We start from the raw sequence: 22,877 nt of genomic DNA on the forward strand, positions 1-22,877 counted from the left end.
GCCTTATCTGTCATTTCATGGCCCTCAAGATCCAGACAGAATTCCAGCCCAGGAACTCAGAGCACAGTTCCCTTCCTGCTCCCCATGCGTGCGTGCATAATGTCCCAAAGGGAACAGAGAGGAGGTGGTACCATAGTTTCACCCTTTCCCAGACACCAGCCAACAGAGGGTGGCCAACAGCACAGGGGATGTAGAGTGGCAGAGTGGTCGGTACAAATGAGGAAGAGCCAGGAACACGTGAATTCTAATCCATCATCTCCATTTGTGTGAATGTCAATTACTCCCCCTCTTCCTGTTTATAATAATACTTACATACCTGATAGATTTTTTTAAATTATTTATATTAGCACTAGGTATGTTATATTTTTTGGATTGTGGTATCAAATAATTGCCTTATGTACATTTTATATATATTATAAATATGTGACAAAAATTACCTAAAATGCTAAGTCCACCTATAGACTAGTAGCCTCCAAAATTAATTTTAAAATACACAGGTGGTTATTTGATTTATGGGAATAGTAAAAACAACCTTACTCTAGCAAGTGTTTTTTTCCCTCTGAAACACCCTTACTTGTAGTTTGAAAAAGTACTTAAATTACCTTTTAAATATTAGAAATTCTTGATTTGCACCGATCATTAAACTTTAGTCTAAATTCATTGGAAGTCGTACTATCAAACAGATGTTTTTAGATATGTAGAAAGAAAAAGAAATATACATAATTTTTAAAATACAGAATTAAAATAGCATAAGCAATATTGTAGAGAGCCATGGCAAGTAAGTAATGTTTTCATAACGTATTTCAGAATGGTTAGAGGCTTGCTTAATCTCCAAGTCTTAACGCAGCTGAGCAGATCCTGATCCCCGCTTACACTAGTTTTATACTCATGTAGATCAGGAGTAACTCTGTTGAAGCCACAGGATTTACTCTAGTGTGAGAGTAAAACCAGGCCTAATATATTGGGGGCTAGAAAAATCAGGAACTGTTCTGAGCCCCAAGTGGATCCCATGAAGGAATTTGAAGTGGGGGAGAATACTGTCATTGTCCAGCCTCCATCTATATTCCCCTCTCCATTAGGAGGTCCCTGCTAAGTCTATAAATTCCAAACTGTGCATACCTCAAAATCAAGATGTGATGGAAACTCTGCAGCTTAAGTTTGTCTTTTTCATAGATTTATCTCTGGGAAGGAATGATCTGGACTTCATTTAGGTGTTAGATAGCCATGCTGGACTTTGGAAGTTCTCTGTTTGGCCTAAAGAAAGATACAGTTCAGCATTGGCTGGGGCACTAAAGCTTTTGTAGTCTGCTTTTCCAATGTAGTTCTACCCTGATCTGAAGGGACTACTTCAAGTATATAAAAGTCTTAGGTTCATTAAATCATTGACCTTTTCCCCCCTGAGACTGGCAATAAGCATGACATTTAATACCGTTTCTGATCAGAGGTTTGGTTTTGTTTGGTTGGTTGGTTTTGCTCTGAATACCTTTCAACTAGGATATGGCCCGGGATAACCAACCAATGTATTTTACATAGACCTTTCATAGAGTTTAAGGGCAGAAGGGACCATCAGATTATTTAGTATGACTTCCTGGGTTACACAGGCCATCAGATTTCACTTAAATACCCCATTACTGAGTCCAAAGACTTCTGTTAGACAGAAGTATTCCAGATTCAGGAGACTAAACTGCTGTGTGCCATAGGCAGAGAATAGGAGAGACTGGGGTGTCACCGATGCCTGAATTAAAGCATATCATTTAGAAAGCTATCTATTCGTGTCTTAAAGACTCCAAGCAATGGTGAGTTTCACTGTTACAATGTGTAATTAAACTCACTGCTAGGAAATTGCAATTTATTTCAAGGCTGTATTTGTCTAACTTCAGCTTCCAGCTAGTGAATCTTCTGGTTAATCAAACTTGTTTGTCAGCAAGATTAGAAGCTACCTCATTCCAGTGAATATTGTTTCCATGTGTAAGTACCTATAGATGGTGATCAAATCACCTCTCAATCTTCTCTTTGGTAACCTGAATAGGTCGAGCTCCTTAAGCTTCACATCCTGAGGCTTGTTTTCCAGCCCCTGGATCATTTTTGTGACCCTCCTTGGAACTCTCTCCCATATTTCCACATCCTTCATGAAACATGGACACTAGTACAGGACATAGTATTCTAGCAGTGTTCTTACCAATGCTGTGTATAGAGGCAAAATCACTTCCCTACTTCTGTTTGATATTCCCCTTTTTATACTTCCAGAGATTGCTTTAGCCCTTTTTGTCACAGCTTTGCACTGAGAGCTCAATTTCAGATGGTTATCTTCAATGATTCATAGATTCATAGATTCTAGGACTGGAAGGGACCTCGAGAGGTCATTGAGTCCAGTCCCCTGCCCTCATGGCATGACCAAATACTGTCTAGACCATCCCTGATAGACATTTATCTAACCTACTCTTAAATATCTCCAGAGATGGAGATTCCACAACCTCCCTAGGCAGTTTATTCCAGTGTTTAACCACCCTGACAGTTAGGAACTTTTTCCTAATGTCCAACCTAGACCTCCCTTGCTGCAGTTTAAGCCCATTGCTTCTTGTTCTATCCTTAGAGGCTAAGGTGAACAAGTTTTCTCCCTCCTCCTTATGACACCCTTTTAGATACCTGAAAACTGCTATCATGTCCCCTCTCAGTCTTCTCTTTTCCAAACTAAACAAACCCAATTCTTTCAGCCTGCCTTCGTAGGTCATGTTCTCAAGACCTTTAATCATTCTTGTTGCTCTTCTCTGGACCCTCTCCAATTTCTCCACATCTTTCTTGAAATGAGGTGCCCAGAACTGGACACAATACTCCAGTTGAGGCCTAACCAGCGCAGAGTAGAGCGGAAGAATGACTTCTCGTGTCTTGCTCACAACACACCTGTTAATACATCCCAGAATCACGTTTGCTTTTTTTGCAACAGCATCACACTGTTGACTCATATTTAGCTTGTGGTCAACTGTAACCCCTAGATCCCTTTCTGCCGTACTCCTTCCTAGACAGTCTCTTCCCATTCTGTATGTGTGAAACTGATTGTTCCTTCATAAGTGGAGCACTTTGCATTTGTCTTTGTTAAACTTCCTCCTGTTTATCTCAGACCATTTCTCCAATTTGTCCAGATCATTTTGAATTATGACCCTGTCCTCCAAAGCAGTTGCAATCCCTCCCAGTTTGGTATCCCCAAGTCCTTCTCTGAATCATTGCTTTCCATGACAGTCTCCCCCATCCTGTAGTTACAGACCTTCATTCTTTGTCTCAGATGTATTATCTTGCATTTTGCTGTATTAAGATGGATTTTGTTGGATTGTGAGCATTTCACCATGTGATTCCGATCAGACCTGTCCTCCTCATTATTTAGTACTGCACTAATCTATTTGTCCTCTGCAAACTTTATCAACAAAGAATATTATATAATCATTTAGATAATTGATAAAAATATTGAATATTATTGGACCAAGAACCAGTCCCTCTGGAACCCTGCAAGAAATTGTCCCACTCGTTGATGTCTCCCTATTAACACTACATTTTGAGATTTGTCAGCGAGCCAGTTTTTAAACCATGTAATCTGTGTCCTCTTAGTTCCACATAATGCAAGCTTTTCACTCAAAATGTCATGTGGAACTAAGGCCTTGTTTAGACTAGAGGGTTAAGACAATATAAGTTGCACAACTTAAGTTGAAGTAGTTTATATCGACTTAACATGGTTTCTACACCGCTCTGTGTCATTGGGAGATGCTCTCCCATCGACATAATTTCCATCTCTCATTGAGGTAGAGTACTGAAGTCGACGGGAGAGCACTCTCCCATTGATTTATCGCGTCTTCACCAGACCCGCTAAATCAATGCCACTGCATCAATCGCAGCAGTGCAACTTAGCCCATAGTGAAGACAAGCTCTAAGTCAAATGCCTTAGAGAAATCAAGGCATCACCATAGTTGTCTTTTTAAAATCAGATCTATTATCTTTGGGGGTTTTTTTGGGGGGGAGGATTGGGTATTTTTTTAAAGAAGGCAACAGGTTTGTTTGATAAGACATAACCTTCCATAAAATTATGCTGACTGGCAAAAAATCTATTTTTAGCCTTTAATTCTTTATGGATAGAGTCCCAAATTAACCTTTCCATTATTTTATCCACAATCAACATCAGGCTAACCTGGGTTTTCCTTTTAACCCTTTTTAAATATTGGAACTACATTGGTAAGCCTCTAATCCTTTGGACTTGGCCCAGGTTTCCAAGATTTATTTAAAATATTAAAAATAACAGTGATGCAGAGAGTTCCTCAGGTAGTTCTTTTAAGACTCTTACATGGAAATAATCCAGTCCTGTGGAAATGAAAATGTTTAATTTGCGCAGCTGCTGACTCACATCCTCCTTTATCACAGATGGTAAACCCCACATCATATGGGATGGATATTTTCTCCTGCTTCATTTCAAATACAGAAAAGAAATATCTATTGAACATTTCTGCCTTTTCTACAGCATTATTTACAATTTTACCATCCACATCTAGCAATGGACTTATACCTGACCTAGGGATTTTTGTTGTTTTTGTTTCCTAATATGTTTTTAAAATACAATCTTATTGTGTTTAATCTTACTGGCCATTGATATTTCATTGATTCCTGTAGCTTTCCTTGACACCTACATTTTTTAACTTGTAGCTTATATTCATTGCCCTTTTCCCGTGTTTTTCATCCTTTTATATATTGATGTTTTATGTTTTAGCAGCGCTTCCAAATCTCCCTTTAACCGGTATGGCTTTTTGGCCAGCATACCTTTTTTTATGTCTGTGGAAACGTGGCTTTTTGGACATCAAGTTGGATGTCCTTGAACAATACACAGTTTTTGTAAACACCCACACTTTAAATATGGGTTCCCATTCAGTTATGCTAACCATTGCTTTCAGCTTTGGTAAATTGGCCCTTTAAATGTCCAAATATACTAAATGCCCAAAAACTTCAAATACCCTCAGCTTTTGTCATTTTTGATTACTAGCAACCTTGCTGCATTCAAATCTGTGTCATAAAAGTGATAGGCTACCATGTCCCCTTTCCAGTCCCCAGAATGATCTGATCTCCTTCCAGAACTCCTCAGCAGATTGTTCTCCTCTGGCATTAATATATTTTTCATGCAAAAGACTTAGTTGCTGGAGTGCTTGTCACTTAAAATTAATCACAATTTTAAGTGTATTTTAAACATTTTTTAAAATACTGTTAAATGGGAAATGTACACAATACAAGTTTTTTCCATGTTTATTTATTCATGTATGAAAATCAGCAGTCTCCAATTACTTACTTATAGATATTTCTGTGGCCTTCATCACAGCAATATCTGAATTCCTCAAATTTACATTAGATTACTTTTAAAGCTAGTTTCTAACAATGGTAGAAGGCTTGTAGTTGATTCCTTCCATGCCTGGTGTTATTACACTGCTCTACAGCCAAAATGCTTCTGAAATAAATGTAGTCAAACTTTACTAATTCTGGGTCACTGAGAACGAAAATGATGCTTAAAATTGTTGATTGGCTCTAGTTTTCAAGATATGCTATTGGGTCAGTATATACGACCCTTGACTTGGGAATGGCGGAGGATAAGTGAGTTATAAAGGGAAGGGATCTCAATTTAAACCAGAAATGACTAAAATACATCTTTGACTAGATCTATGAATAAATCTATGACTGGGTTTGGACAGTTCTTGCTTTTTAGGCAAAACAATGAATGATGCAATCTGAAGCTGGTATTGCGTCATACATGATCTGAATTGCATCATGTTATTCCTAGAAGTCATGGATGATGCAATCATAACAAAGCTTACATCACTCTGCTGAACAAATTGCCCTATATCAGCTCTAGAAATCATACAGTGTCGTGCTCTCTTATTTGTCAGTGTTTGATTTTGCAAAGGGACACATTTCTGTTTAGCCAAAGTGAGCAGAGATGCCTCGTACTTGTGTGAACAGTGCAGATAACTTCTGCTATGTTTGTGGTGAAGTGACTTTTGCATCACAAAAGCGCAGTATAACCACTATGGTTAAGAAAGCCTATCACCTTTATTTTGGCTGCAAAATTGGAGATCAGGACAAGAGGTGGGCCCCACACATATGCTGCAACACTTGTGCAACAAATCTTCGCCGGTGGTTGAACAGGAAAAGGAAATCTATGCCTTTTGCAGTGCCAATGATTTGGAGAGAGTCAACAGATCATACCAGCAATTGTTACTTCTGCATGGTGCCAGTTGGGAAAGGTGTGTCAAAGAAGAAAAAGTGGACTGTGCATTATCCAAACATTCCATCAGCTATATGCCCAGTACCCCACGGAGAAGGACTGCCGGTTCCTGATGCACCAGAATTATTCTCACTTGAGTCAGACGAGGAAGAGGATGAAACTTCTGGTCCTGAACCATCAGTGTCACAGGACCCAGATTTTCTCCCATCCTCCTCCTCTGAACCATACCTCATAACACAAGGTGAACTGAATGACCTTGTCAGGGATTTGGAACTACCCAAGAGTAAGGCAGAGCTGTTGGGCTCCAGACGACAGCAGTGGAATCTCCTGGCAGGTGATGTTAGGGTTTCCATGTTCCGTGACCGTCAAAAGGATCTTGTCCCATTCTTCTTCATGGAAGGTGACCTTGTAGCCTCATAGACTCATAGACTTTAAGGTCAGAAGGGACCATTATGATCATCTGGTCTGACCTCCCGCATGATGCAGGCCACAAAGCCGTCCCTACCCTTTCCCTTGACTCTGCTGTTGAAGTCCCCAAATCCTGTGGTTTAGAGACTTCAATTAGCAGAGAATCCTCCAGCTAGCGATCCCTGCCCAATGCTGCGGAGGAAGGCGAAAAACCTCCAGGGCCTCTGCCAATCTACCCTGGAGGAAAATTCCTTCCCGACCCCAAATATGGTGATCAGTAAAACCCCGAGCACATAGGCAAGATTCTCCAGCCTGACCCTCATTAGCCATTATACTATTTACCTGCCATGGCACGCTGTTCCTTTGACTAAAATCACGTTATCCCATTAAACCATTCCCTCCATAAACTTATCTAGCTTAATCTTAAAACCAGACAGGTCCTTCGCCCCCACCGTTTCCCTCCCCTGCAACAACATCGATGGTGTGATGGCAGCCATCAACATCATTCACGATCCAGATAAGTGGAGACTGTTCATTGATTCATCGAAGACGAGTCTTAAAGCTGTTTTACTGCATAATGGCAATGTTTTGCCATCAATTCCAGTTGGTCATGCAGTCCATATGAAGGAAACCTATGACAACATGAAGCAACTTTTGAGGTGCATAAACTATGACCAACATCAGTGGCAGCTTTGTGGCGATATGAAGGTTGTTGCTCTCTTGCTTGGTCTGCAGACTGGATACACAAAGTACTGCTGTTTTCTCTGCGAATGGGATAGTCGTGCAAGAGATACCCACTACATCAAGAAAGATTGGCCACTCCGACAGTCATTGGAGCCTGGGAGGAAAAGTGTTCAGCATCCACCACTTGTTGAATCAAGGAAGATTTTGTTACCACCCTTACATATCAAGCTGGGTCTGATGAAGAACTTTGTCAAGGCCATTGACAAAACACAAGCAGCTTTCAAGTACCTCCATGGAAAATTTCCAAGGTTAAGTGAAGCTAAGATAAAGGAAGGTGTCTTTGTTGGTCCTCAGATTCGTGAACTTCTTCGAGATGATGCATTTGACCATGCACTGCATGGCAAGGAAAAGACGGCCTGGAAAGCCTTCCAGTTAGTGGCAATAAAGTTTCTCGGAAACAACAAGGCAGACAACTACAGGTTGTTGGTGGAAAACCTCCTCAAGGCATACAAAAGCCTTGGTTGCAACATGTCACTACAGATACATTTTTTGCACTCTCATCTAGATTTTTTTCCACCGAACTACGGAGCAGTGAGTGACGAGCACGGCGAACGATTTCACCAGGACATTGCAACACTGGAGAAACACTATCAGGGCAAATGGAGCCCATCAGTGCTTGCAGACTATTGCTGGACAGTGACAAGAGATGCTCCATTTAATGAATACAAGAGACAAGCCAAGAAGCGCCGAGTAGACACTGAATAGGACTAAACTATGTACAGAATCGTTTTTTGCCTTTTGTTTCATAATAAATTTTATTTATATAACCCTTTTGCTGATTTTTAAAGTGTTACATAAACAGGACAGGTGAAATATTATCATGTAAAGCAACTATAAACACATGAAAAGACCTAGGTTTACAATTTATGATTAAAACTCTACTATCTACACAATATACATAGACATAAAATGTAAAAACTTAAATATCTTAGAAACAGTAGCCAATCAGTTGTTTTAATTGTCATATTTGAATTCAGCACATCAAAATACATAATAAATAGCACATTTTATCTCTGAAGCAGACGACTTCTCAAAAATTGTAGACCAGTGTTATTAAATGGTTGTTTGGGGAAACTTTAATTTCTTTCTCTTTATATGGCCCTCATCACCATAGTACCTGATGACCTCTCAGTTATTAATGGATTTTTATCCTTGTGACATCCCTGTGAGATAGGGAAGTATCACCCCCACTTTACAGATGGGAAATGGAGGTGCAGAGTATATCAAGTGTTTTACCTAAAGTTACCCATAAAGTGTGTGGCTGAGTCAAAAATTGAATCCAGATCTCTTGAATAGCTGTTCAGTCCAGTGCCCCATCCATTAGATCATTCAGAAGTTTGTGTGAAATGGTGGAATATACAGTTATCCTAAGTATAGTTTGTTCAGTTTCAATTGATATTAATGATACATCCATAAATAATTTATAAGGTGTTCATAAATGATAAATAGATGGGTAATGTTTTCACAGGTGCCTCTGTGATTTAGGAGCCTAAGACCTATTGTCAAGTGTATTTTGCCTGTTGTTTTTGAAAATAAGTTAGGCTCCTAAGTCACTTAGGCACTTACAAAAGTTTCACCTGTTGTAAACATGTTACAGACATGAGTTCTATGTGTTACACATAATGCTAAGTAGAAGATGCTAGAGAGAGTTCTAACCCAGCATTGTATGCAACTGTCACCGGGTGGCTGGCCCCAGAAAATGAAGTGGATCCAGCTCCCCTGTGCCAGAACAGGCGCTTCCATTTGGCCAATTAAGAGGTAGGGCAGCACCTCAGGACTTTAAGAGACCCAGTGAATCAGAGCTGCCTGAGTGAGGAAAAGAGGCAGGTGAGAACTGCCAGATACAGAAGGTGTTTTTTGGGGGGCAGGCTGATGGAAAGGAGAGCAGCAAGAGGAGTTTGCTGGCTGTTGTCCCCAAGGCAGATAGATGGAATGATGGCAGGAACAGCAGCACAGGGAGGTGCCTGCTGGCTCTGAGCCAGAATGCCAAAGTCGAGGGCTAGAGAGGGCTGAAGGAAGGGAGAGCACTGGTGAGGTTTAGCAGCTGACGTCTCTGTATTGGAGAGCTGGACCCAGAAGAACAAAGAGAGGGTCAGGAGGAGTGAGGGATGCTCCTCTTGTGAGGAAGATCACCCATCAGAGATGCTGTGGGGGTTCCTGCTAGGAAGAGTGGGGTTGCACTCCAGCTGGAAGGGCTGTGGAGGCTGTCCTGAAAGAGGGACAGAAGAGGACCAACGAAGAATCCAGGTGTGGTGGAAGGCACTGGAATGTGGTCTGTGTTACATCAATGGCCCTCAGGATATGTGATTTTAAAGATTACTTGTTTATCACCCCAGTGCAAATTATGTTTTGGGACTTGAATTTTGAACTATTTGCACTGTGTTCTTGTAATAAACCCAGCCCCATGGAGGCGTACTATTGAAGCAAGACAGCCTAAAGTATAGTCTTTGGATTACCTCACGGGAGAAATGGGTGCACCGGTCATGCCAGGGCCTATTGCAAGAGGGCACAGCCCTCTGACAGCAACCCGTTGCCCTCTTGAATTCTATAGCAAATGATTTAAGCACTTCTTCGTTGTGTATTAACCCTTTATAAGCTATTTATAAATGTACCCGTATTATAAAGTGAGATATTTTGTTCTTTAACCATAGAATACAATGTATATTAGAATATAACTGACTTTTGTTATGACAGTAGACTTGTACAGATTCTGCTTCTTCATTTTCAGTTGATGTCTGGGCCTTTAATTGATCTACAAATATTGGAAAATGACACTTTTGTAAATATATCTGAGCTCTAGAGATAGGAGACAGGTTTGTAACTGGATAGCAGAATGTGCAAAGCATTTAGTAGGATCTTCTCTGTTTTCCAATTGATCCATTTATTTGGCTTTTTATGCTATGAAAATCACTCTTGACAGTGCTATAATTGTATAATGATTTGGCATGATTTCTGTGCTGAACCAGTATAAAATGTCAAATTCGTTGGACAAAATATAATGTTTTTTTTCCAATGAACCCTGTAAATCCATTTTCCTGCGTGTAACTTATAAAGACAGGATTGATTTTTGTCATGAAAATTTCTTTAATAAAGGGGGGGAAATCTTGCTGACTTCTTTTATGTCAAGTTTGAGACTGGAGATCATTTTCTCTTTTCAGCTGAGGATTTATAATGGAAATGCTGACAGACCCTCAACTATAGTATTGCTGGTGTTTGTGTCTATAATAGGAATCTACTAACAATCAAACATTCAGCACAATTGAATGTTACCTTTTAAGACAGGGTAAGACAATCTCCCTCCTCACCTTCAGGTCCACTCTGTGCTCTGAAGAAAAATGAGGTCCTCAGAGAGCTTTGCAGCTGTGATTACCAGCACTTCCGTTCAAGGCCAGCAGAATGACTCAGAGCACTCAACATATTTACTGCAAGAATCACAAACTTGGTTGAAAATTGATAGATTCCAACATTAAATATTTATCCCATTACCCTGGGATAAATGGATTCATGCATAATAATGTTAAACACCATTTGACTCGTTGAGCCCCCACGTTCAAGGGGACCTTGCAGACACGTGTCATAGATGCCTCTCTAAATGCTGATGTCTTCAGATTCCTTTCTAACAAGAAGGCTGTAAAGCATATAAGATATTAATCCCCAATTTTCAACTGATTTGCTCATGCCTCTTATACACTGCGTGATTCTTCTTTAAAAGGGTATGTCTCCAATTAGCTTTTGTATTTTGTTTTGTTTAATATAAAGAGAGATGTATTTTTTTATGGATTTTCCCAACTGTTTGGAAAAGATTTTATAAAACAGGATATAAGATTATTATTTTTAACATGGATATTATGTAACTTGACGGTGGCTTTCCAAACTCTCATACTTGTTTTAAAACATACAGTGAAAAAGAATGTGTTACTGTAGCATGTAACTCCTGCAAAATGATGAGGGGCCTCCTAAATTGTACCTGCAAAATGTGCATGGGAGCCCCTGTGTGTATGCTGAAGTGCTCATTTGCATCCTCCCTGTGTGGGGGTTTGGACTCAGTGCTTCATTTTTCCATAGTTTTGGTGCGGTTGTGTTTTTAATAATCCACAATTTTCATGAGTTATATATTAGGTAGAATTTTAAGAAGCACTAAATCTTTCCATTAAAGCTGTAATTTTACACTGTGTTTTGTGATATTTGCACACCCTCAGCTCAGTTCCCCATCTTTTGAAAAAATTCATCCAACTCATTTCCCTCTTGCCTTTTAGTTTTTTCTCTTTTATTTATTCACTGTGCAATGGGCCAGATTCACTGAGACCTGCTCTACACGGGAGTTTTACCAGCCACTGGTAGAGCTGCATCAGTGCAAAACCCTAGTTTAGACATGATTTACACTGGTGCAAGCTGATTTGTATCTGTTTAGCTTATCCCAATTTGAAACTAGGGTAAGCTAGACCAGTTACTGCAGTGGAATAAATCATGACTACAGTAGGGGGTTATACTTTTGCAGCTACACCAGTGACTAAAAACCAAATGTGTAGACCAGAAGTGTGAGTTGGTATAATTTACACTTCTTGCACCTGCAATGTGAATGTTATACCAGCTTAGATTCCATCTAGACCAGAGTGCCAAACTCATTCAGCAGAGAGAGCCAAACTCCACTTATCATTGTGGTCTGTGTCCTGAGGCCTTAATTTAGGACTGTGTACCCTCCATCCTCAGCAGAAGGCCCACTGACATCACTGAGAAGTATGCCATAGTTCAAGGGTAGAACTTGGCCTTTACATAATAACTAAACTTCTAGTTATTATTATTTGTTACATACTTAATGAACTCACTGTCACTCAGTGGGAAAATATGCCCACCATTTGGACCACTTTTATTTCTATCCTTTGTTTCTCTTCCTTCTTCCCCATCTTCCTTTCTCTTTCTGTCCTTCCCTGTCTTTCCTCTCTGTTCTTCACTCTGCATTTCCTTCCCTGCAGTTGCAAATTCTCAATTCCCACCTCTCTCTGGACCTTTCTTCAATACCCCATTTCACCCTCTGCAGTGATTGACATTGCAATGATGAAATGAAAGTGTCATTTACTTGACACTCTCTAGTGACGTGGATAGAGGAGTTCAAACCTGTCTCCTTTATTGTTTCAGGCTCTCTGCAGACTCAAGAAGAAAACACAGCATTGGTTTACCCTCATGTGACATTTTTAAGGTTTTCTTCACAACCACAAGGGCTAGAATCTTACTTTGCACAAAATTTCAGCTTTCATTTTTAAAAATCTGAATATGTCAGGAGGGCCAAGGGCCACATAAATATATATTAGGCTGGACTGATCTAGCCCACAACTGTATTTTAACACCCGGGTTCCATCTAAGGCTTGGTCTACACTACCCCCCTAATTCGAACTAAGGTACGCAATTTCAGCTACGTGAATAACGTAGCTGAAGTTCGAAGTACCTTAGTTCGAATTAGTTCGAACTTACCTTGGTCCACACGCGGCAGGCAGGCTCCCCCGTCGACTCCGCGGTACTCCTCTCGGCGAGCTGGAGTACCGCAGTCGACGGCGAGCACTTCCGGGTTCGACTTATCGCGTCCAGACTAGACGCGATAAGTCGAACCCAGAAGTTCGATTTCCAGCCGTCGAACTAGCGGGTAAGTGTAGCCAAGGCCTAACTGTCTTAAGGTCTGTCTACACTCTGAAGTGAATGGTGGTTTTAAAATGTGTTAACTAATGTGCTAATTAAAACACTTAAAACTAGTAGAGTTTGTCGAAATTTTCCAAAGATTCAAAATTTGGATGAAAATGTTCCCTGCATGTTTTGGTCAGTTCTGCTTAGCATCTACTGTAGACAAAAACAGTCATGTTTAAAAACAAGTTCTCTGGCTGTGGTCAACCCCAATGATAAACCAGAGAGACCATTGTATTTCTTTACTTAAGATCAGTTTCTGTCACCCGTACTCTTCAAGCAGTCCTGAAGTAAGGTACTGATTAAAAATGGCAGAGATGGTCCAATTTATACTTCTTCCTTATACACACACAGAAGAGTGGTGTCATGGCTAAGGCACTGGGCTTGGACTCACAGGATTTGTGTTTTATTTCTGACTCTGACCCAGAATCCCTGTGTAAACGTGGATAGGTCACTTAACTTTCTGGTGTCTCCATCTATAAAATGGAGATGCTTCCCTCCCTGGTGTTGTGAGGCTACTTAATGACTGTCTGTGAAACACTGACACTACAATGAGAAACAGAAACACCTACGCATGAAATTAAAATAAATTGTTACCCAGAGAAAGATTTTGTAGCTCAGTTTGTCTACCTGGAATATGTTTTTTAAAAGAAAGTTGTCTTGTGTAATTGTGGGATACTTTTGGCTCTGACACATTATACTGTTAATTTTTGGTTACAGTTCTTTGATTTTCTCCCCCAATTTGTATCTAATGTGGAATGAAGCATTGTGGCATTTACCCTGTTTACTGAAACAATGTGGCAGTACTTTGATGCCCCCAAACATCTGACAAATAACCTGAAGTTACTGTGTAAAAGAAACCTCATAACTGCTGACCTCATTGAGCAAGATAAATTGAGCAGAAAAGTTTGGGATTTTCCCCCCAGGCTCCTTGAACTACAGTACATGTGTTTTGCCTTGCAGTACAACCGCTACCAGCGCTATGGTGCAGAAGAGTGTGTGCTGCAGATGGGCGGAGTGCTGTGTCCTACCCCAGGATGTGGTGCTGGCCTGCTTCCTGAACCAGAAGTGAGAAAAATAGTATGTGAGCCAAGCAATGGACTGGGCTGTGGGGTAAGACTGCACTTTCCTTATAGCTCATTGGGAATCAATTGAGATTGCAGGATTTAACAAGAAGCTTAAAAAAAAAACAGATTTTCTTTTCACTTTGATGACTCTGAATTACCCTTCATACCACAGTGAGATTCAGTAGCTTTCAATAAACAATTTTAATACAGTGCCAGAGCCTAGAAATCACTATTTTGTCATGTAGAGTATGTCCATCCCAGAATCCTTTGCTTTAATTGGTTTGAGAAGTTGCTGATCTAAGTAGTTACAGTGAGCAGTTGAACTGTGCAAATGACAAGCCAAGAGCTTTGACTTTTTTCTCCCAGCACTCAGCAAAACTGAATAAGATCTAGTGCAAACCATTTATTATTGTATTAGTACCACCCTTCTCAATTAGAGAGGGGGATGAAGAGAGAGAGAGAATGACCAGTCAATGATATCTCAGTGACATTGTTTGTGTGACTATTTTAAGAAACATAATGAAGATTAATGCAGAAACCTCTGTGCTTTATTGTCTCATAAAAACTGTTTTTAACTAGGGATGTGCAGAATGAGTGGTATTTTTAGGAAAATAAAATAAGCAGCATTTGAAAATATGTTGTGCTAAGAGGTCAGACTAGGTGAATCAGTCATTTTCTTGAATAAAATTACCACTGTATCTTAAAAGAAAAGGGCTGGAGGGGAAAAAGTTCTATACACAAAAGGCCGTACTAAATGATAGGTTGAAGTGACTAACTGATGCTGATACCAAGGGAGTCCTCCTGTGCCTGATATTATTACTAAATCCATGGAGGCATTGGAAAGAGAGAAAATATATATATTTATAAAATAGCAGCATGCTGTTGCTCTTGTCTTTTTGTGATGGAAAATGAACTTTTTACTGCGGTTTTGATGTTGCCCAAACTGATAGCACAGAAGAATAATTGTTTGCTGAACTAGGAAGTTACAGTAACTTTTCTTCTATGAATAGGTTAGCATCTCTCGACCTTGGTATAACTGCCTATCTGTCCATGCAGTGGTGCATGTAAAACACTGAGTTCCCCAGATTCTCTGAACTGGCACAGGGCTACAAAATAAAGGGTGGGGGTGGAAAAGTAATGAGAAACAAGAATGACTAAACAAAAAGAAATGCCTCAGATTAAATTTCAGGATTGGTTAAAAAGGATAAAATCTAGAGCTGTTGATTAATCACAGTTAACTCACATGATTAACTCAAAAAAATTAACTGTGATTAAAAAATTAATTGTGATTCATTGCACTGTTAAACAATAGAGTTCCAATTGAAATTTATTAAATATTTTTGGATGTTTTTCTACATTTTCAAATATATTTATTTCTATTACAGCATGGAATACACAGTGTACAGTGCTCACTTTATATTTTGGATTGCAAAATTTGCACTGTAAAAATGATAAACAAAAGAAATAATATTTTTCAATTCACCTCAGACAAGTACTGTAGGGAAATTTCCTTATCATGAAAGGGCAACTTACAAAGGTTGATTTTTTTTTGTTACATAAGTGCACTCAAAAACAAAACAATGTAAAGGTTTAGGGCCTACAAGTCCACTCAGTCCTACTTCTTGTTCAGCCAATTGCTAAGACAAACAAGTTTGTTTACATTTAAGGGAGATAATGCTGCCCACTTCTTGTTTACAATGTCACCTGTAAGTGAGAACAGGCATTTGCATGGCACTTTTGTAGCCGGCATCTCAAGGTATTTACATGCCAGATATGCTAAACATTCGTATGCCCTTTCATGCTTCAACCACCATTCCAGAGGACATACTTCCATGCTGATGATGCTCATTAAAAAAAATAGTGCATTAATTAAATTTGTGACTGAACTCCTTGGGGAGAATTGTATGTCTCCTGTTCTGTTTTACCTGCATTCTGCCATATATTTCATGTTATAGCAGTCTCGGATGATGACCCAGCACATGTTTGTTTTAAGAACACTTTCACTGCAGATTTGAAAAAACACAAAAAAGGTATTGATGTGAGATTTCTAAAAATAGCTACAGCACTCGACCCAAGGTTTAAGAATCTGAAGTGCCTTCCAAAATCTGAGAGGGACAAGGTGTGGAGCATGCTTTCAGAAGTCTTAAAGAGCAACACTCCGATACGGAAACTACAGATCCTGAACCACCAAAAAAGAAAATCAACATTCTGCTGGTGGCATCTGCCTCAGATGATGAAAATGAACATGCATCGGTCTGCTCTGCTTTGGATCGTTATCTAGCAGAACCCATCATCAGCATGGACACACATCCTCTGGAATTGTGGTTGAAGCATGAAGGGACATATGAATTTTTAGCGCATCTGGCACGTAAATATCTTGCAACGCCAGTTACAACAGTGCCATGCAAACGCCTGTTCTCACTTTCAGGTGCCATTGTAAACAAAAAGCAGGCAGCATTATTTCCTGTAAATGTAACCAAACTTGTTTGTCTGAGCGATTGGCTGAAGTAGGACCGGGTGGACTTGTAGGCTCTAAAGTTTTATATTGTTTTATTTTTGAATGCAGTTATTTTTGTAGATAATTTTACATTTGTAAGTTCAACTTTCATGATAAAGAGATTGCACTACACTACTTGTATAAGGTGACTTGAAATATACTATTTCTTTTGTTTTTTACAGTGCAAATATTTGTAATAAAAAATAAGTATAAAGTGAGCACTGTACACTTTGTATTCTGTGTTGTAATTGAAATCAATATATTTGAAAATGTAGAAAACATCCAAAAATATTTAAATAAATGGTATTCTATTATTAACAGTGTGATTAATCGTGATTAATTTTTTAATCGCTTGACAGCCTTAATAAAATCACTAATGATTTTTGCTCTGCTCTCTACCAAAATCAAACTGCATTCTATAGCTTCATGTTTCAACATTTTGAATCTCCAGTTACTTTACCTAATTTAAAGGCTATATATATTGACCCGTTTAGCAAGCTGTTATGTTTTCTTTTAAGGACTCTCTGCTTTAGTAGCTACTGAGCAGATTATGAGACTTGAATTTTACCTGACCGGTTGTTTTGGGTTAAGAGATGTTGAGAAGAGGACACACTTCATTGAGGCAAAGATTGGAAATGTTAGCCCAGTCTGAGAGCCACATTCTGGGCACTCTCCTATAATCCACACCCAAGTGTGAAAGAACAAGGCAGAAATTGGTGGCTCTGATTCTCTCTCTGACCCTGCCGAAAAAAAAAAGTCCGTAGAGAAGATTTTTTTCTGCAGAACCCCCATGGCAGGAGTCATGTGATGCATTCTATGCCATGACCTCGGGGTGTAGTCAACATGTATATAAGCAACCTGATTTCAGAATCAGGACCACAGATAAGAAGTTTTCTTTACCACAGTGGAAAAAAGGGACAAACATTTGGCACAAGTCTCTTTGCAGATAATAGTAGACAGTATTGACAACAATTTACAAGTTCAAAAGAGGGCCATAAGACAAATGGTTGGCTGTTTGTGCATTCTAAGAGAGAAGGTATTAACTGTCTTTTTATATGCTTCTGTACAGTGTCCATTGCAATCAGGCTTTGATCCTTTTAAAGCAAATAAGAAGAGCAATGTGAATCTGGTGATGTTTATTTTTGACTGGAGGAGCATTATGGAGAAATCTTTTTCTCAGTTATGAACAGTGCTCCATATATAGTGGTGCCATTGATTGACCTTCAGTCTTGGCTAATCCTTCACACTTTTTATTACTCATAAAATATTAATTAATTTCCCAAGGTATTAGCATTATGCACTGTTGTTCTGCTTTCATTGCTATTCAGCAGACCTATCTCTCTACTTTTATTGCTCAGATGTAAAATGTTGACATATTTAATACTAGAAAACAGCAACAAAATATGAAAGACACTACAGATTGTACCAACTGACCTGGGTACAGGAAAAGCTGTGATAATTAAGGCCCAGGAAAGCTTTATAAATAAAACATCTTTGTCTTGTTTTCTACCATCCTAGGATATTACTTCCTATATATCAAAGACAAGCTTGGCGTTAAAAACAGAGAACCTGATGAGGTTAGAACTGAGCTCCAAGGAAAAGTATATTACTTGCTTATTAAAATGGGTGCATCAGTATACACATACAGTCCACACACCTGAAGAATTCACACCACTAATCTTAATTTATTATAGTGAGATGTAGAACAGACTTTTCAGGTTCAGATTCTCTCAGAAGATATGGTTCCTTTGCATCACTCCAGCAGCAAAAAAGGTGTGTAAAACCAGCAGATCCAGCCAGACAGGGATTCCCTTAGAATGAAGGAGAAATCTTTGGATAGTGTAAAGCCAGCATAGCTATAATTTAAGACACTCTCTCTCCATCTTCACCTTGGTGTAGCATGCATATTGGGGCCATGGCCAAGAGTAAGGGTACAAAGGTGGAGTACTACTGTGCTCCAGTGATCCTTGGTAGCAGACCTTTCTACTTGTAGCCAGAGCCAGCCAGCCGTAAAGCTGCTCTAAACTATGATGGGACCTGGGCTGGCAGTATAAATGGCTATAGGATCAGGGAATCATAATATGTATCTTTGTAGCCCTTCCTCCTGCCCCCCTCAGCTGATTACAGAATCCACGAGTGAGAATCTCAAACTTACTGTGTGACGGGTGTTACTAGTGACACGAGAAATATTGTACACTTGAAATGATAATACAAAAATTGAGTCTTAAAATTCCCCCTGTTTTTCAGCAGATTTCATGTTCTGTAAGGACCCTCCCAATGAATAACAGAGGCCTTGGAAAAAAATACATTCCCTTCCTGCAGGGTAGGTGGAATTTTAAAACTGCAGGACTGCAAGTATTCACTGAAAAATAAATTATATTCAAGTACAATGTCAATAGCTAAGGCTAGGTACTGCATGTATCAGTTCTTTTTATTCTGTTTATTTGCTTTTTAGTTATTTTTCCATAGTTAAAGAAGCATACACCAAAAGCAATCAAAATAGTCTGCACATCATATGCAGTGTATTCTCTGGGGACACTCAGAACCCAGGAAGCATGGCAGGAAAATAGCTAGGGAATCTGGGAGATCAGTGAGCCAGGCAACTTGCCTTCCTGCTGGTTGGCTGGTAAGCCACCGGGCAGTCTGCCTTCCTGCCTGCCTAGTTTATTTTGAAAGTTTTGACTGAGTCAACACATTCCCTGGGTTTTCTGTTAGAAAACTGTTCCATTGGAAAATTTTCAACCAGCTCTAGTGTTAAGTATAATAGTGTCAAAATATAACATACAAAAACAATAAAATACAAATGCAGGTAGTAGAAAACAGCTTTGAGTTCATTTAGCTGTCACTTATAAGTATTCTCTGTGACAAAATTCAGTACAAATGCAGTGCATTTCACTAGTCAGCATGGTCCTTATTTATGGGGAATTTACCAATCTTAAGCTATCTGATTTTAAGACAATGTTTCACATGCAGTTGTCAAGAATGATTTAAATCTGCCTAAGGTTGAAGACTTTATTTGCAAACAGAGAGCTGTTCAGTTAAATCACGTGTCTTTATACTTCATTAGTGGACATGTAAAATTAGACATTTTTGAAAGATATTTAAAAATATAAAGACAGTCAAACCAATTATTGGTATTTCAGAAAAATACTTGCAAGTTTTTTTTCAAACGACTAAGCTCTGTAATCAGATGAGTAAAATATAATGAGTAACAAAGAACTGTGTGTGCAACAATCTGAAACTTTGCCTCAGTTTTAAGATGAGGAAAAAGTGATAGAGCCTGCTACCCTAGATATGATCTCAGAGAGAGAAGCATTGGGTTTGTGAAAAACAAAAGAAAAATTATAAAACACAGCAAAAAGACCTCAAGACTTATGTCATTTGTGAAGCTTTAAAGTGGAAATCAGGAAGACAGCCGATATCTACTACTAAAATTGAAGGGCCACTCTTCATTATTATAGTTCATATTTCTGTTTTTTTTCCTACATTTTATTACATTTGTGCTTTTAAGATCCACCATAAATATATTATCATGGACAAGGTAATGTTTGAGGATATTGTTGAGATTAAGGAGCTGACTCACAGCAGAAGTGTTTCAGGACATCGTATTGTGACTTTTTTCAAGGGGAATGAAAATGAGACAGACATTTTCCATTATTGCTAAATGCTGAGTTGCTAGCATTATGCCACAAGCTCTAGGCAGTAATCATGTATTGCTTTCTTCTATTGAGTGGGTACTCTAGCCTCTAGAAAGTGGAATTCCATCTTGTTGACACATTATGCTTCAGTAGCTAAGCAAGTTGTTTCATTGCTAAAATATGACAGGCTTTCATAGAATGACTGAAATTCTGTTTTTTTTTTTCCTGGTAATGTCTAACATGGTTTGTAATGATCCCTAAAAACATAGGAGTCTTTAACATGTGGTAGAATACTGATGAGCTTAACTAACGCTCTTATAATAACACACTGAAATTAACATGCCATACCACTGACAAAGAACATCATTTCCAGTGGCTATGCCTTGCAGTATTGCAATTCATTGATCTTGTGACAGATATGAAATTCAGATGTCAGCAGTGACTGGATAAAGCAATCTGGAGAAAGTTTCCATTATTAACAACGGGGACCATATTAGTTCTTATTGCTAGAAAAAGCAAAACAAATAGTTTATATAAGGAGAACAAATCAATTACTTATACTCAGTTCAGTATGTTTGAGAATACCTGTTTTTTTCTTTTACCTCCCAACTGCACAGAGAACTATATGATAGAATGGCAGTAGAAAACAAATGAGTGTCTCTGTGACCCTGTTTGTACTATGGCTGAAACTAGTGCTAGCCTCGTATAGTTTCCCTAAACAGTGTGGGAAGGCATTTTGGGTGAGGTAAGGGAGGAGGGCACGGATGAGGGTTGCCTAATAATTGTACCAGCCAAATGTATACAGGTTCCAATCTTTCTGGTCTGTATCATGAGTTTACAACAAAGTTCTGACTTGGATCTCGGGGGATAACACTATGTTCACACTGGTCAGGAAAGTTGTGTTAGGAGAGACCATGATTAAGTCTAATTATTGCTAGAAGTGATCAATCAAAACTTGAACCAGCTATTGAGTACTGTGTTTGTGATGGCGATGCAGGGGTGGAAGGGAATAAAACTGGGTTTGTTCCTGAATCCACCCCGTTTGCTTTTGCAAAAGAAAAATAGATTCATTTTATCCATTTCTGTATGAAACAGAAATGGGCTAAAACTGACGCCACTTATGTTGATCCATTTTTAAGTTTGAAAGTTGAAATAAAATGGGGCTCAGATTTAAATCACCTTTTAATTTTGGTTTTAGGGCCTGTTACCTGAATCTCAGTCCTTTACCTAGGCCATTAGACCACAGTGCTCCCGAAAAGTCATTTGGGATCTGATTATTGGAGGTGCTCAACACCCAGATTTGCCACTGGCTTAATAAGGAGTTCTGGGTGCTCAACCTGCCTGCTTCAGTTTCTCCACCTGTAAAATGGGGGGACATGACATTTACTGTAGATGAAATGTGAAAGTGAACATGATATACAACGTTTGTAGCTTCCAGTAGATCACCTCAAGCATTTATTTTACAGATTTGGAAAAGAGGCTTAGAAAGGAGAAGTGACTTGCCTCATAGACACTGTGATCTAGTGAGCAAAGAGAACTCTGAATCCACCCCATTCTGCCCACTCCAAGCTAGCAGAACAGGGTATCCAGAGTGATGTTTTGAGGAATGGGGCCGAGTCACAGAGGTCTTCTATAGCTCAGCCATTATATTACATGACATTAATGAAGTCTGAAGTCCAGGTTTAAGTGGCACATAAAGCTGTGTGCAGTTGCAGGCTCTGCCTCTTTCATGAAGAGAAACTCCACTGGGTGGGTGCAGAAACACTGCAGACCACCTCTGATGGAGAGAGGTGTCACCATATGGCCAGTCAAGTACGATGTTAGGTGTAATATCAGTAAAGAAGGGGAGGTAAAAATCTGATTGCAGGAAGCTCCAGTGGATTCCCTTTGTACGTGAAACCAAGCCCTGTCTGCCTGCTGAATGCATGTCCCTGATCCAGCCTACCATGTCTAAAATCAGAAGAGAAAGGAGAAAAAGGGAAAGACACTCCAGGCCCAAAGGACTCCTCTGGGACCATAGGGAACATCTGAGGCTCTCCCCACTCATGCTATGTCCTTGTAAACTGACTACATTTTAAAAATAAGGCAAATAAAAATGAATTTGTAAATTAACATAATTGGCGATAAAGTGGTGAGATTTTACTGTGAAAAAAGATGTACATCATTGAGCCATAGGAGATGAGACAATAATGCAATCAACTAAGAATATGTTTTCTGGGCTTGGAGGAGACCGAAGACAGGATCCTAATTATATAACAGGCTTATTTGAGCAATCATCTAAAAACTTTTCACATTTGACAAGGAATCCGAAACACAAACTGAATGCAGAAGATTATTTATATATGCCAAAGAAATAAATAAAATCAAAGTAGGCTTATATAGAGCCTTTCATGTGGAGGCATCCTCAGGGACTTTGGATTCACACTATTGCATTATTGTAAAATGCAAGAGCTGCTTAATCAATGAGAAAAGATGAATAAAAAGGCAGGATTAGAATGATAAGATTTAAGATTAGAATGAGCCTATTGACCTAACATCGTGAGATAAATTCAAAGTTCTGAATGCACAAGAATTAAAAGAATGTCCTCCTTATGTCTGGCTTA

The 22,877-nt window shown here is 39.2% G+C and overlaps 1 protein-coding gene across 1 annotated transcript in view; it reads left to right on the forward strand.

The window, feature by feature from the left end:
• PRKN (parkin RBR E3 ubiquitin protein ligase) overlaps positions 1-22,877 on the forward strand; it is a 1,198,020-nt gene that overhangs the window by 999,717 nt on the left and 175,426 nt on the right. Inside the window, exon 9 of the mRNA XM_034765264.1 lies at positions 14,036-14,185. Coding sequence (XP_034621155.1) covers positions 14,036-14,185 — 150 coding nt within the window. The remainder of the gene's footprint in view (positions 1-14,035; positions 14,186-22,877) is intronic.

The sequence above is a fragment of the Trachemys scripta genome, chromosome 3 (assembly GCF_013100865.1).
Source record: "Trachemys scripta elegans isolate TJP31775 chromosome 3, CAS_Tse_1.0, whole genome shotgun sequence".
Lineage (NCBI taxonomy): Eukaryota > Metazoa > Chordata > Testudines > Emydidae > Trachemys > Trachemys scripta.